Source organism: Mobula hypostoma, chromosome 18, assembly GCF_963921235.1.
Source record: "Mobula hypostoma chromosome 18, sMobHyp1.1, whole genome shotgun sequence".
Classification (NCBI taxonomy): domain Eukaryota; kingdom Metazoa; phylum Chordata; class Chondrichthyes; order Myliobatiformes; family Myliobatidae; genus Mobula; species Mobula hypostoma.
In genome coordinates, this window is record NC_086114.1 from 27,453,145 (window position 1) to 27,466,152 (window position 13,008).

The 13,008-nt window shown below is 39.5% G+C and overlaps 1 protein-coding gene across 1 annotated transcript in view; it reads left to right on the forward strand.

Annotated features, from left to right (window-relative positions):
* LOC134358178 (cGMP-dependent protein kinase 2) overlaps positions 1 to 13,008 on the forward strand; it is a 71,510-nt gene that overhangs the window by 34,842 nt on the left and 23,660 nt on the right. Inside the window, exons 11-14 of the mRNA XM_063070175.1 lie at positions 2,004 to 2,072; positions 4,593 to 4,691; positions 7,800 to 7,950; positions 9,081 to 9,217. Coding sequence (XP_062926245.1) covers positions 2,004 to 2,072; positions 4,593 to 4,691; positions 7,800 to 7,950; positions 9,081 to 9,217 — 456 coding nt within the window. The remainder of the gene's footprint in view (positions 1 to 2,003; positions 2,073 to 4,592; positions 4,692 to 7,799; positions 7,951 to 9,080; positions 9,218 to 13,008) is intronic.

The window sequence follows — 13,008 nt, forward strand, 5'->3', positions numbered from 1 at the left end:
CCACAGGGGTCTGTGTTGAGACTGCTTATTTTCACGTTAGACAGTATAGAAATGATTTGGATGATGCAGTTGATGGCTTTGTGTTCAAGTTTGTGGACAAAATGAAGATAGGTAGAGGGGCAGGCAGAATTGAAGCAGAGAATCTGTAGAAGGACTTAGATTAAGAGAACGGGCGAAGAAGTGACAGATGGAATATAGTGCAGGGAAGTGTATGGTTATGCACTTTGGTAGAAGAAATAAAGGTGTAGACTATTTTCTAAATAGGGAGAAAATTCAAAAAGAGAGGTGCAGAGGGACTTGTAAACCCTTGTGTAGGATTCCCTAAAGGTTAATTTGCAGGTTGAGTTGGTGCTGAGGAAGGCAAATTTTGAGAGGACTAGAATATAAGAGCAAGAATGTAATGCTGAAGCTTTATATGGCAATGGTCAGATCACTCTTGGAGAATTGTGAGCTGTTTCGGGCACCTTATCTCAGAATAGATTTGTTGGCACTGGAGAAGGTTCGGTGGTGATTCACAAGAATGATTCTGGGAATGAAAGAGTTAACTTGCGAAGAGCATTTAATGAATCTCTGTGTGTACTTGCTGGAGTTTAGAAGAATCGGGGGGAATTCTCATTGAAATCTATTGAATATTGAAAAGTCTGGATAGAGTGGATCTGGGGAGGATGTTTCCTATAGTGGGTGAGTCCAAAACTAGAGGGCACAGCCTCAGAAGAGAGGGATGTCTATTTAGTACAAAGATGAAGAGTAATTTCTTTAGCCCAACGGCAGTGAATCTGTTGAATTCATTGCCACAGATGGCTGTGAAGGACAAGTCATTGAGTATATCTAAAGCATAGGTTGATAGGTTGTTGATTGGTCAGGGTGTCAAAGGTTACAGGAAAAGGTAGGAGAGTGGGATTGAGAAGCATAATAAATCAGCCATGGTGGAATGGCGGAGCAGACTCAATGGGCCGAGTGGCCTAATTCTACTCCTATGTCTTATGGCCTTATGGTGCTAATTGAGACTGAAGTACAGATATATGGAGTTCCTCAATGCTACAAGTGTGTTCACAGGGTTGTAGCATATGCCTCTTCATCAGAATTAGAATTAGATTATTATCGTCAGATGTACCAAACAGCTTATCTTGCATACCTCTGTTGCGGAACAATTCGTTACACAGTGCATTGAGGTAGTACAAAGTAAAATAATGGGAGAATGCAGAATTAGGTGTAACAGCTACAGAGAGAGTGCAGTGCAGATAAACAATGAGGTGAAAGAGCATAACAAGTAGATTGTGAGGTCAAGAATCCATCTTATCATATTAGGGACCTATTTAATATAATAGTGGGTACAAGCTGGTGGCACATGCTTTCCAAATGTATAATTCTACCCAATGGAAGAAGGAAGAAGAGAGAATATCTGGAGTTGGTGGGTTTTTTGATAATGCTGACTGCTTTACTGATGCAGCAAACAGTATAGACAGAGTCCATGGAGGGAGGCTGGTTGCCATGCTGTGCTCAGCTGTCAGCACAGTCCTCCACAGTTTCTTATGGCCAAGTGCAGAGTAGTTGCCATACCAAGCCATTATACCTCTAGGCAAGATGCTTTCAATGGTGCTTTGATTAAAAAAAAATTCAGAGGGTCAACAGGGATATACTAAATTTATTTAGCCTCCTGAGGAAGCAGAGGCATAGGGTGAACTTTCTTGACCATGTGTAGTCACATTTGCATAGTTTTTGTATCAAGAAAGGCTTTGCAGAACATAGAGATAAGCAAAGGGCTGGGATGGAACTTAAATGTATTAGTGGTGATAGATGCCAAGACTATTGCTACCAAGTTTCTAAGTTCTTCGTTAAATGTTTCAAATAAAAGTCAGCAATTGTTATAAATTTGAAGTATTGATATGAAGTACAATGAATGGAAAAATTAATTCTAAAAAGGCTTATGCCACTCAAAGAGTCTCACATTAGAGAATACAGCTCTAATCTGATGCCAACATCTTTTCTCTCTCCTTACACAGTGAGGATCTTCGTTCTGCAAACATAGTTGCAGATGATGATGATACCCAGTGCCTGGTAATAGATCGCGAGTAAGTCCTACCTGTGGTGTGAACCTTCATCCAGTGTGCAGTGGCATACTTAGTGCTTTATCAAGTTTGACAGGAAAATTATTTGCTTTAGAAATATCTAAATCATTGCTGGCTCTGCAGTATCCTGACTAGGGTTTTTTAATAAATCACAAAAAGTAAAATATCATTACTTGAGTTTGAGGGAATATAGTAACCCTAATAATTGGATGATATCACGATACACTTTCCTTTTGCTCTAACCCTCCCTGCATGTACTCGCAACTGACCCATGCTCAATCCCCTAATGATCCAAATGAGGCACAATTTCCAATAACTTCCCTGTTCATACCGCCCGAAATGCAGTACCTTTGGAGTGGAGATGTCTTAATTTAAAGTATAACACCCAACTAGCCATAAACAGCAGTCCCCCTTAATCGAACATTAAATTTCACACTGCCACTCACTTACTGGCTTGTGCAAACAATATTTCACTTCCCATCCCCTCTTCAGCCTCAATCTGTGTATCTGTTAATACAATCATTAATATTTCAGAAGTTACAACTCTAAGTTACACTTCAAGGTAATCAAATATAAATTCAGTGATTACAATGGGGTACATTGTACTTCAGTAATAGGTGAGAATCAATTTCAATGAATTTGCACAGTCACAATAAAATACATTTTAGCTCAGGGAAATCAGACTTCAAGGTCTTCCCAGAAGCTGTTTTTTGTTCTTGAACAAAGCTGCTGACACTTTAAGTCCTAGACTTCAGTTTGTTCATTTGCAGTGTTTTGGTTGTTGCAACTTGCAAGTTAGCCTGTGATACCACACTTGAGGCCAATTTCTAGAACTGAGGAGCACAATTTCTCTCACTGCACAGCCTCCTGAACCCTAACTAATCCCTGTTAATGTTGGTACAGTTAGTTATTCCTTCTAGCTGTAGATGAGAATACTGTTTAGTACATTGTGCTGGGAATTTGTACTGAATTTACCATTAATCACATTCCCTTCCCCTTGGCATTGTAAATATTTCCCTTACAATAGCCATCCAATTCTCTTTTGATTATTGCTGTCAAATGTGATTCCTTTACCTTTTCAGACATCAGCACTAGAATTTTGTTTTTTCAAAGAAAAAATGCTACATAGGCTCACTTGTTCCTTGCCAAATTGTTATAAACCTTTATCTATCACTTTGCCAGTGGAATTAATTCCTCACGATCTGCCCTAACCTTCTCCTCTCTACAGCAAACATTACCAATTTCAAATCAAATGTTTATCTCATAGGAACTGGGAATATTTCATAATTGATACATTTTCAGTTAATCTCTGCCAATGTATTAATAATGAAAGATTCACATTTATGAAAACTCAATTTAAAGGAATGTGCAAAGGTCTATTGATATCAACTACTAAAGCCAATTGGTTGTGAATGATACTTGGAGATCTGTGGTTTCAGAATGTCTGATACTGGAACTTTTGCCAAGTGACCTGATTGGTCTGACATCTGGACCCCACCATGGTATCTGGAAATGATGCTGTGTGGTACTAGAAACAATACCTTGTTTATTAACTGAAATTAAACTTGATTATCATAAAATAGATTTCAATCTCAGCTTCTCGAGTAGTGAAGTTCAATCAAGTTAATAAAATTGAAGAAATCTCTGTTAAACATTGAATGTAAATAAATTTTGACAGTTTTCTGAACTGGCTTAATTTTGGTTTAATTCAACAAAATAAAATATATCTACTTTCAATTATATTTAGTGCCTAAAGTATGTAAAACTTTCCTTCCTGTTGCCCTCAACCATCCTTATTCCTGTGCTTCCCGTCTCTCCTCGTCTCACCTCTACCCTTCTCCTCCTCTTCCCTTCTCTAGTCCATTCCCTCTACTCCATTAGACCATAAGATATAGGAACAGAATTAGGCCATTCAGCCCATGAAGCCCACTCCGCCATTTTATCATGGCTGATCCTGGATCCCATTCAACCCCATACCTGCCCTCTCACCATATCCCTTGATGCCCTGACTAATCAGGAATCTATCAACTTCCGCTTTAAATATACCCACAGACTAGGTCTCAACTGCAGTCTGTGGCAGAGTATTCACCACTCTTTGACTAAAAAAAACTCCCCCTTTACTTCTGTTCTAAAATGTCCCTCCTCAATCCTGATGCTGTGCCCTCTAGTTCTGGATACTCCTACCAGAGGAAACATCCTCTCCACATCCAACTTATCTAGTCCTTTCAACATTCGGTAGGTTTCAATGAGAGCCCCCATCCCCCCCTGAATTCTTCCAAATTCCAGTGAGTACAGGCCCAAAGCTGCCAAAATCTCCTCAAACGTTAACCCCTTCATTCACAGAAACATTCTCATGAATCTCCTCTGGACTCTCTCCAATAACACTACATCCTTTCTGAGATAAGGGGCCCATTCCCTTGTATCCCCCACTCTCCACCCAACCCAATTTGGTATACCTACTTAAAAGTTTTTCTTAATTATCTTACTGTATTCATCTAAATACATTTTAAAATATGTTCCCAGTATCTTTAACCAGATGGTTGGCACCTATGAAGAACTACAGACCTACCTGAAAGAGTATGTGGAACAGCTGTCCCGCAGTGATGAGAACAGAAACGCAATGTCAGTATCCTCCAAATGTTATAATCGTTTCTAATTGAATTATTGCAGTTAGGTTGGGGCATTTTTTTCTGGTCTACTGTTACATTTTTTGACATATTCACAAAGTCTTCATGTATAATAGAAGAATGGGTCTCAAAGTCAGAAGATGTAGCTTTGTCCTACTTGAGCAACATGGCACAAACTGTGTTACCCTGATGGATGTATTGTACAATAGCCAGCATGTGAACAGTGCCATAGTATCACATCTCTCTACCATTTCTCCCCCCATTCAAGAGCTTGCTTTTCTTTCATGTTTACCTAAATTCAAGAGTTGTCAGCTATTTTACAAGCAGTGTGTGATGTGTTTGTAGGAAAGCATAGCAATATGCTTAATATGCACAGTAATATGCATAGTACTGTGCATCAAGTAATATTCTTCACCATGTTCTTCCATCAGTTTGCCCTGCTCCAGATTCCAGCATCTGCAGTCTTTTGATTCTCCCTCATCTCTATTTTTCTGCATTGTGATTTTTGTCCCTGAGTAGATTTCCTTTTGTCTTACAGAATTTGTATGTGAGCTGCATTAATTTTTCATAATGGGATCCAATGCACATTCTGAATAATATTTCCAAACCGTAAATGAACTGAACTGAATCCTTCATCAAGATCACCTGAGATCTATGATGAAGGCACAACCAGAAACGTTGACTGTTTATTCCCTTCCATAGATGCTGCCTGACTTACTGAGTTTCTCCAAAGTTCAAAATAAATTTATTATCAATGTGTATGTATATGTCACCATTTACTACCCTGATATTAATTTTCCTGTGGGCATTCACAGTAAACACAAAGAAACACAATAGAATCAGTGAAAAAATGCTCACAAGATAGACAAGCAACCAATGTGCAAAAATCAACAAACTGTGGAAATAAAATTTTTTTTTAAACATAGATAATAATAATATATAAACAATAAATAACAAGAACATGAGATAAATAGTCCTTGAAAGTGAGTTCATAGGTTATGGGAACAATTCAGTGTTGGGGTGAGTGAAGTTATTACCTCTGGTTCAAGAGCCTAGTGGTTAAGGGGAATAACCTTTCCTGAACTTGCTGTTGTGGGTCCTGAGGCTCCTGTACCTTCTTCCTGATAGTAGCAGCCAGAAGAGAGAGTGTTTTGGATGGTGGAAGTCCTTGATGGATGCTGCTTACCTACAACAGTGTTCCTTGTAGATGAGCTGAATGGTGAGAAAGACTTTACCTGTAATGCAATGGGCTATATACACTACTTTTTGGTAGGCTTTTCCATTCAAGGGCATTTGTGTTTCTGTACCAATCCCTGACGCAACCAGTCAGTAAACTCTCCACCGTGCATCTATAGAAGTTTGTCAGAGTTTTAGCTAACATGCTGAATCTTCTAAGAAAGTAGAGGCACTGCTGTGCCTTCTTTGTTAAGGAACTTATGTACTGGATAAAAGAGAGATCCTCTGAAGAGATAATGCTGAGGAATTTAAAGTTGCTAACCCTCTCCAACTCTGATCCCATGATGAGGACTTGCTCATGGACCTCTAGTTTCCTCCTTCAGTAGTCAATAATCAGTTCTTTGGTTTTGCTGACGATGAGTGAGATGTTGTTGTTTTATTTTAAATTTAGGTTGCTCAAGATTTCCAGAAACTCTTGGGTTTATGATTCCTGTGATAGCTTTTTATAATCAACCTGAATTAATCTTTAGTTATTTAGCTTCACTGCCTCTCTCTTAAGGTGTTCAGGAATCATGAGTAGACATTTAGACTGAGGAGCTGTGCTAGTCAGCATCTTTTAGATCACTGCTTTGGTGATTTAACTGATAGTTTTGAATAAGATCACAAATAAAATGCTGACAATGTGCTCTGTGCTGACACATCCATTACATCTCCTGGGATTCCCATGTTGATTTTAATTCTGACCAGTGACTGTACTGTAAAAAAGTAACTATTATTCCTAACACCAGTTACTGACATAATTTGTAGGCAAGTGTGCAATATAGTATGACATAGATTACAGACCATATTTTTTGGGAAAAGGACAAAGCTTTCACAGAATGCCAATCAAATGCTGGACTTGTATATTCCACATTGGCCATGCTGCCAGGAAGGCAGCTCACCTTCCTTCAGGTACCAGGTTAGGAGCTCAATGGGCAACTATACCATAACTTGAAAATACTGCAGATCATTAACGCAAGAGATTCTGCAGATGCTGGAAATCCAGAGCAACACACACAAAATGTTGAAGGAACTCAGCAGGTCAGGCAGCATCCATGGAAGGGAATAAACAGTCAAAGTTTAGGGTCGAGGCCCTTCGTCAGGACTGCAAAGGAAAGGGGAGGAGTACAAGTTGGTAGGTGATAGATGAAACCAGGTGAGGGGAAGATGGGAGGGTGGAGGAGGGAATATGAAGAGAGAAGCTGGAAGATCATAGATGGGAAAAGTAAAACAACTAAAGAAGAAGAAACCTGATAGGAAAGGACGTGAACCATGGGAGAAAAGGAAGGAGGGGCACCAGAAGGAGGTGCTGGGTAGATAAGGAGGAGAGAAGGGTAGGGGGGAAGCTAGAATAGGGAATGGATAAAGAGAGAAGCCGGGGTGGGGGGCATGAGGTACTGCTCCTCCCATTTTTCCTCAGGATTTCTTTGTGGTTCTTTTATATATTTATTTATTATTTTCTCATTGAAACCCAAATCCAAGCAATATGAAAGTGAGGGATGCATTCAAGGCCCCTACATTCTGAGTTTAGAACCATTACAAAATCTTTTGGTGTGAATTTATACAGAAAGTTTGTGGGCAATAGCTGTCTGAAGTTTAATATTGTGGCAACTTGATTGCTTAAACATGAGGAATTCTGCAGATGCTGGAAATTCAAGCAACACACATCAAAGTTGCTGGTGAACGCAGCAGGCCAGGCAGCATCTCTAGGAAGAGGTACAGTTGACGTTTCTGGCCGAGACCCTTCGTCAGGACTAACTGAAGGAAGAGCTAGTAAGAGGTTTGAAAGTGGGTTTGATTGCTTGATGCTTTCTGCAGAGACTTTTTTTATGCTTTGTTGCATCATTCAATACTACCAAGTAAAATCAGATTCCCTTTATTTCCAAAGGCTCCTCACAACTGCACAGCAGGTTTCCTCTGAGTCTATAGAAGTCACGCGACTGAGGGAAAAGGTGGCCAATTTTTCAGACACATCCCCTGCCAGACATTTTGAAGTCATTGCGACGCTGGGCATGGGAGGTTTTGGCCGTGTAGATCTGGTAAGTGGGATTGGAAGGAGGGTGATTGAGGATGTTTGAGGACATGGAAGGCATGGTTGTCATATAATGTCTTAAGGGTACAGATGAAAATAGACCAATCAACCAGCTATTGAATTGCTTTTCAGATTTAATATGAACTGATACAAAATTGATGGTAACACAGTTACTGAGCTCATGGCTGGGACTTTTAATGAAATTTCAATGCAAAATGGTTTGGTGTTGCACTCACTCTTGAATATGTCAGCTGTAGATGTGTTGCACACATGTCCATCACGAGATATCACACAGATATACAGTAGCTACAGTTTCCTCAGTGCTTGCACAGCTGCTTATGGGTTGTTCCGTATAACAATTCCTTTCCAAACTCAATGCTGTTTGCACAACTGCTCAACAATTTACGTAGTAAATGTTCATGTTGCAGTTCACAAGCATTAGCTGTAATGTGCACTCAGTGGCCACTTTATTAGGTACACCTGTACACTTGCTTGCTAATGTAAGTATATTATCAGCCAATCGTGCGGCAGCATCTCAATGCATAAAAGCATGCAGACATGGTCAAGAGCTTCAGTTGTTGTTCAGACCAAACATCAGAAGGGGGAAGAAATGTGATCCAAGTGACTTTAACCGTGGAGTGATTGTTGGTGCCAGACTGGGTGGTTTGAGTATCACAGTAGCTGCTGCCCTGCTGGGATTTTCATGCACAACAGTCTCTAGAGTTTACAGAAAATGGTGCGAAAAACAAAAAAAAAACATCCAGTGATCAGCTGTTCCATGAGAAAAACATCTTTTTAATGAGAGGTCAGCGGATCATGTCCAGACCGGTTCAAGCTGACAGGAAGGTGACTAATTCAAATAACAACACAATACAACAGTGGTGTGCAGAAGAGTATCTCTGAAAGCACAGCACATTGAACCTTGAAGTGGATGGGCTCCTGCAGCGGAAGACCATGATCGTACACTCAGAGGCCACTTTATTAGGTACAGGGGTTACCTAATAAAGTGACGACTGAGTACATTTTACAATACATCATACTGACAGTGAGCAAAGAGGATAAGATTATCAGTCCTGTTTTTATGTCTGATATGGCAACTGTATCTGAAATGTGCTGTACAATTTGTTGCCTTTCCAGGTGAAACTGAAGGATGAAGATGTCACCTTTGCCCTGAAATGTATCAAAAAGAAACACGTTGTGGATACTCAGCAACAAGAGCACGTCTACTCGGAGAAGAACATTCTACTTCAGACCAAATCCCAGTTCATTGTAAGGTGAGTGAAGCTTCATTCTCTAGAAGACATTTAGGGTTTGAAACCAGATGTGTGCATTTGCCAATCATCCTTAAGACCGATTGTTTCCTGATTCAAGTGTTTACACGTATGCGCGTGTGCTTTGTGTGCGCATGTGCGTGTGTGTGAAAATTGGTGTACTGTGTCAGATTGGGAAGATAGGCATGTGTGGGAGTCTATCAATGTGCGTAAATTTATACGTACTTGTGAGCATGCATGTAACTGTGTAAATGCTTATGTAATTATGTGTAGGTCATAAACTCAGTTGCCATTTTGTTAGGTAGCTGGTGTGGTCTTCTGCTGCTGTAGCCCATCCACTTCAAGGTTCGAACTGTTGGGTGTTCAGGATGCTGTTCTGCACACCACTGTAGTAACGCATGGCTATTTGAAATACTGTCGCCTTCCTGTCAGTTTAAACCAGTTTGGCCATTCTTCTCTGAACTCCCTCATTTACAAGGAGTTTTTTTTCCCCCCTCAGAACTACCACTCACCGGATGTTTTTGTTTTTTGCATTTCTTCCCCATTCTGATGTTTGGTCTGAACCATAACTAAACCTCCTGACCATATCTACGTGCTTTTATGTGTTGAGTTCTGCTACATGATTGGCTGACAAGATATTTGCATTGACTAACAGGTTTACCTAATAAAGTGTAACTGAGAGTGTGCACTTTTTCCAACCATTTTCAAGTGAATGTGAGAGATGTGCGTGTGTGCGTGCGCACACACTCTGGTGTTCAGTGTTAGATTAGGAATGTTGGCCTGAATTTGAGTGCATTGATATGTGCAAAATTATATTTACCCATGTAAATGTTATGTTTTGGTTAAATGCTTGTGTACTTGGGTGCACATGTTTATCTAGGTGTTTATACAAGTTTGTATGCTTGTGTATTTCACAATGTAATTGTGTAAGTGTACATAATTGAGTACGTAAATGCATGTTGGTGTCCATGCAAGTACTGTATGTATCTGTGTATAAGTGTTTTTCTTTTGAACCTTTTAAAATTTGCATGTAGTGTGATTGTGCATGTATAAATATGTATGGAGTTATATGTGTGCATGTGTCTGTACAAATTTGTGCAAATCTATTTCACTGTGCACTGACTTCCAGCTTTGGTTATTGAATTAACAACTGAAGTCCAGTCTTATTCAGTTTTGACCATGATTATAGTTTTGCTAAAGTGGTAATCAGACGTGTGTGAATAAGTGATTTTATTTGATGATTTGTTTTGCAACAATATATCAGGGAATTTATTTCCTCTCATTAAAGTGTTCCCCCGCCTCTTTGGTTTTCTAAACTAGGAAGTGGATGCATGGCGGATTATCAACACTGAGCTCTCTTCCATTACATTCACTAATGTCTGGACTGAATTTGATAAATCTGGCTCCCCGATCTCTCCTCCAACATGCCCCTATGGCTTCTGGCATTTATGTGCCCAGCACGCCTGCTGTTTTATGCCTTCAGCTTGTCAATGCTTTGACCAATTCTGAAGCACATGTCATTTTCAGATGTCAGCAGAAAATCTAAACATTTATGATTGAAATGAATTGTTATGTCAGATCGGTGACTTGCAGCGGGTTGTGTAAGAAAGATAATAAACCCTTCTGCTCCAGCTGCCCATCTATGAACACACAGGAGTCTTTTATCAAAGAAAATGTTAGAATAATTAAAAAATAATAGATAGTGCTGCAAAGTATGTCATAAATACCAATGATTATGGAAAGACAAGCACTGTTTTATAATGATTTATTTTATTTTGTATACTACTGATACACAGATTGTATAACATCCACAGATGGATAGTATAAAAATAAACTGAGGTTTTCTAAATCAAATTAAAGAAAGAATGAGTAGGCATTTCCAAAGCATCTACCATTGCTTCAAAATATTGCAACTCATCATAATGTCAAAGAACATTACAGCACAGAAACAATCCATTCAGCCCATCTAGTCTGTGTAGAACCATTATTCTGCATAGTCACACCAACCTGCACCCAGACCATAGCTGTCCATATCCCTCCCATTTCTCTTAAATGTTGAGATCGAACCCACATCCACTGTTTCCACTGGCAACTCATTCCACACTCTCACCACCCCCTGAGTGAAGAAGTTCCCCTTCAGATTCCCCATAAACATTTCACCTTTCACCCATAACCCATGACTTCTAGTTCTAGTCTCACCCAACCTCAGTGGAAAAAGCCTCTATCTACACTCCTCAAGATAATAGCTAATAAATGTATTACTTTTAATGACAGTAGGAAAAGTGACAGACAATTCTCAAACTCACATGAAGGAAACACTTAGATAAGTCAAGGTACAGAGTACAGCAAAGGATTGTGTCAGAGTTGGCAGGTTTATCATATTAGTTGAAATCAGCAGACAAGGTCTCCTGTACCATCTTGAATTCAGAAGATCTCATTGCAATATATAAGATTCATAAAGGACTTAAATGGGTAGATGCAAAGTTCATATCCCACACACCTCACACCTGAAATTCTAGAACCAAGAGTCACATTCTCAAAGTTGAAAGTAAGCCACACAGGATAGAGTTAAGAGGAAAGTTTTTCACCCGAGGTCAGAGAATCTTTGAAGTTCTCTACCCAAGAGACAGTGGTCAACACATCTTTAGAAATTAATTGTAGCATGGGGCATGAGTTTAGTGTAGGAAAGCTGATATAAAAGATCCTGCCATAATGTTATTCAGTGGTGGGTAGGCTTGAGAGATGAATGGTCTACTCTTGTTTCCACTTCCTCCTTTATTAATCTGATCTTCTGTTGGTTGAGGGATAAATATTGGCTTTAATTTGGGGGGGGGGAGTAATTGCAAACATAGAACCTCTCATCTAAATCGGAAGATAGTTCCTGATGTTTCACCTGAAAGACTACATCTCTGGCAGTACAACGCACCCTCGACATGGCTCTGGAATAAGTGTGCAAAATGTTGTACTCAAGACTTTGGAATGGGACTTGTACCTGAAAACTCCAACCTGCACATTAGTGGAAGTTAATAGGGTTGCAAGCAATACAGTAATTTCAGAATTAGGATGTATGAGGGTTTGGAATAGCAGAAGAATATTTTCAGCTCTCATTTGGGATAAGGTGACTGAACATCATGGAAATGACATTCACCATCATCTTGAAGAGCAGCAGTTCAGACCTGGTTCCTTTGCTCACATTTATTACATCTTTGAATCAACCTTCTCTTCTCTATAGTCCTTCAGGGTGCTCTGTCATCTCTGATCAAACTCTGATTCTGTCATCTTCTTTGTTCCTTTTCACTGTGTCATTCCAATGGTCTAACCGAGGTTGGGCTTGGCATTTACAGGTATTTAGCTTTTGCCAATACAATGCAGGAAAATGGAAAAAGACTTACAGAATTCTTGTAGAAAATCCTGGAAGTAAATCTGAAATGATTTTGCTAACAGAATCAGAATCAAGTTTATTGCCATTGATATAAGTGGTGAAATTTGTTATTTTGTGGCAGCAAGAGTGAAGGCATTACAAATTACTATGTCACGATAAAAATAAGTAATTAAATAGTACAAAAGAGAAATAGTGATGTAATGTTCGTAGGTTCATGAACCATTCAGAAATCTGATGGCAGAGGGGAAGATACTGTTCCTAAAATGTTGAGATTGGATCTTCAAGATCCTGTATCTCCTGCCTTGAAGTAGTAATAAGGAAAGGGCATGTCATGGTTGATGAGGCTCCTTACCATCCTCAGGAAAGATGCCGCCTTCCTGAGGGACCAGTTTTGGAATGTGTCCTCAGTAGT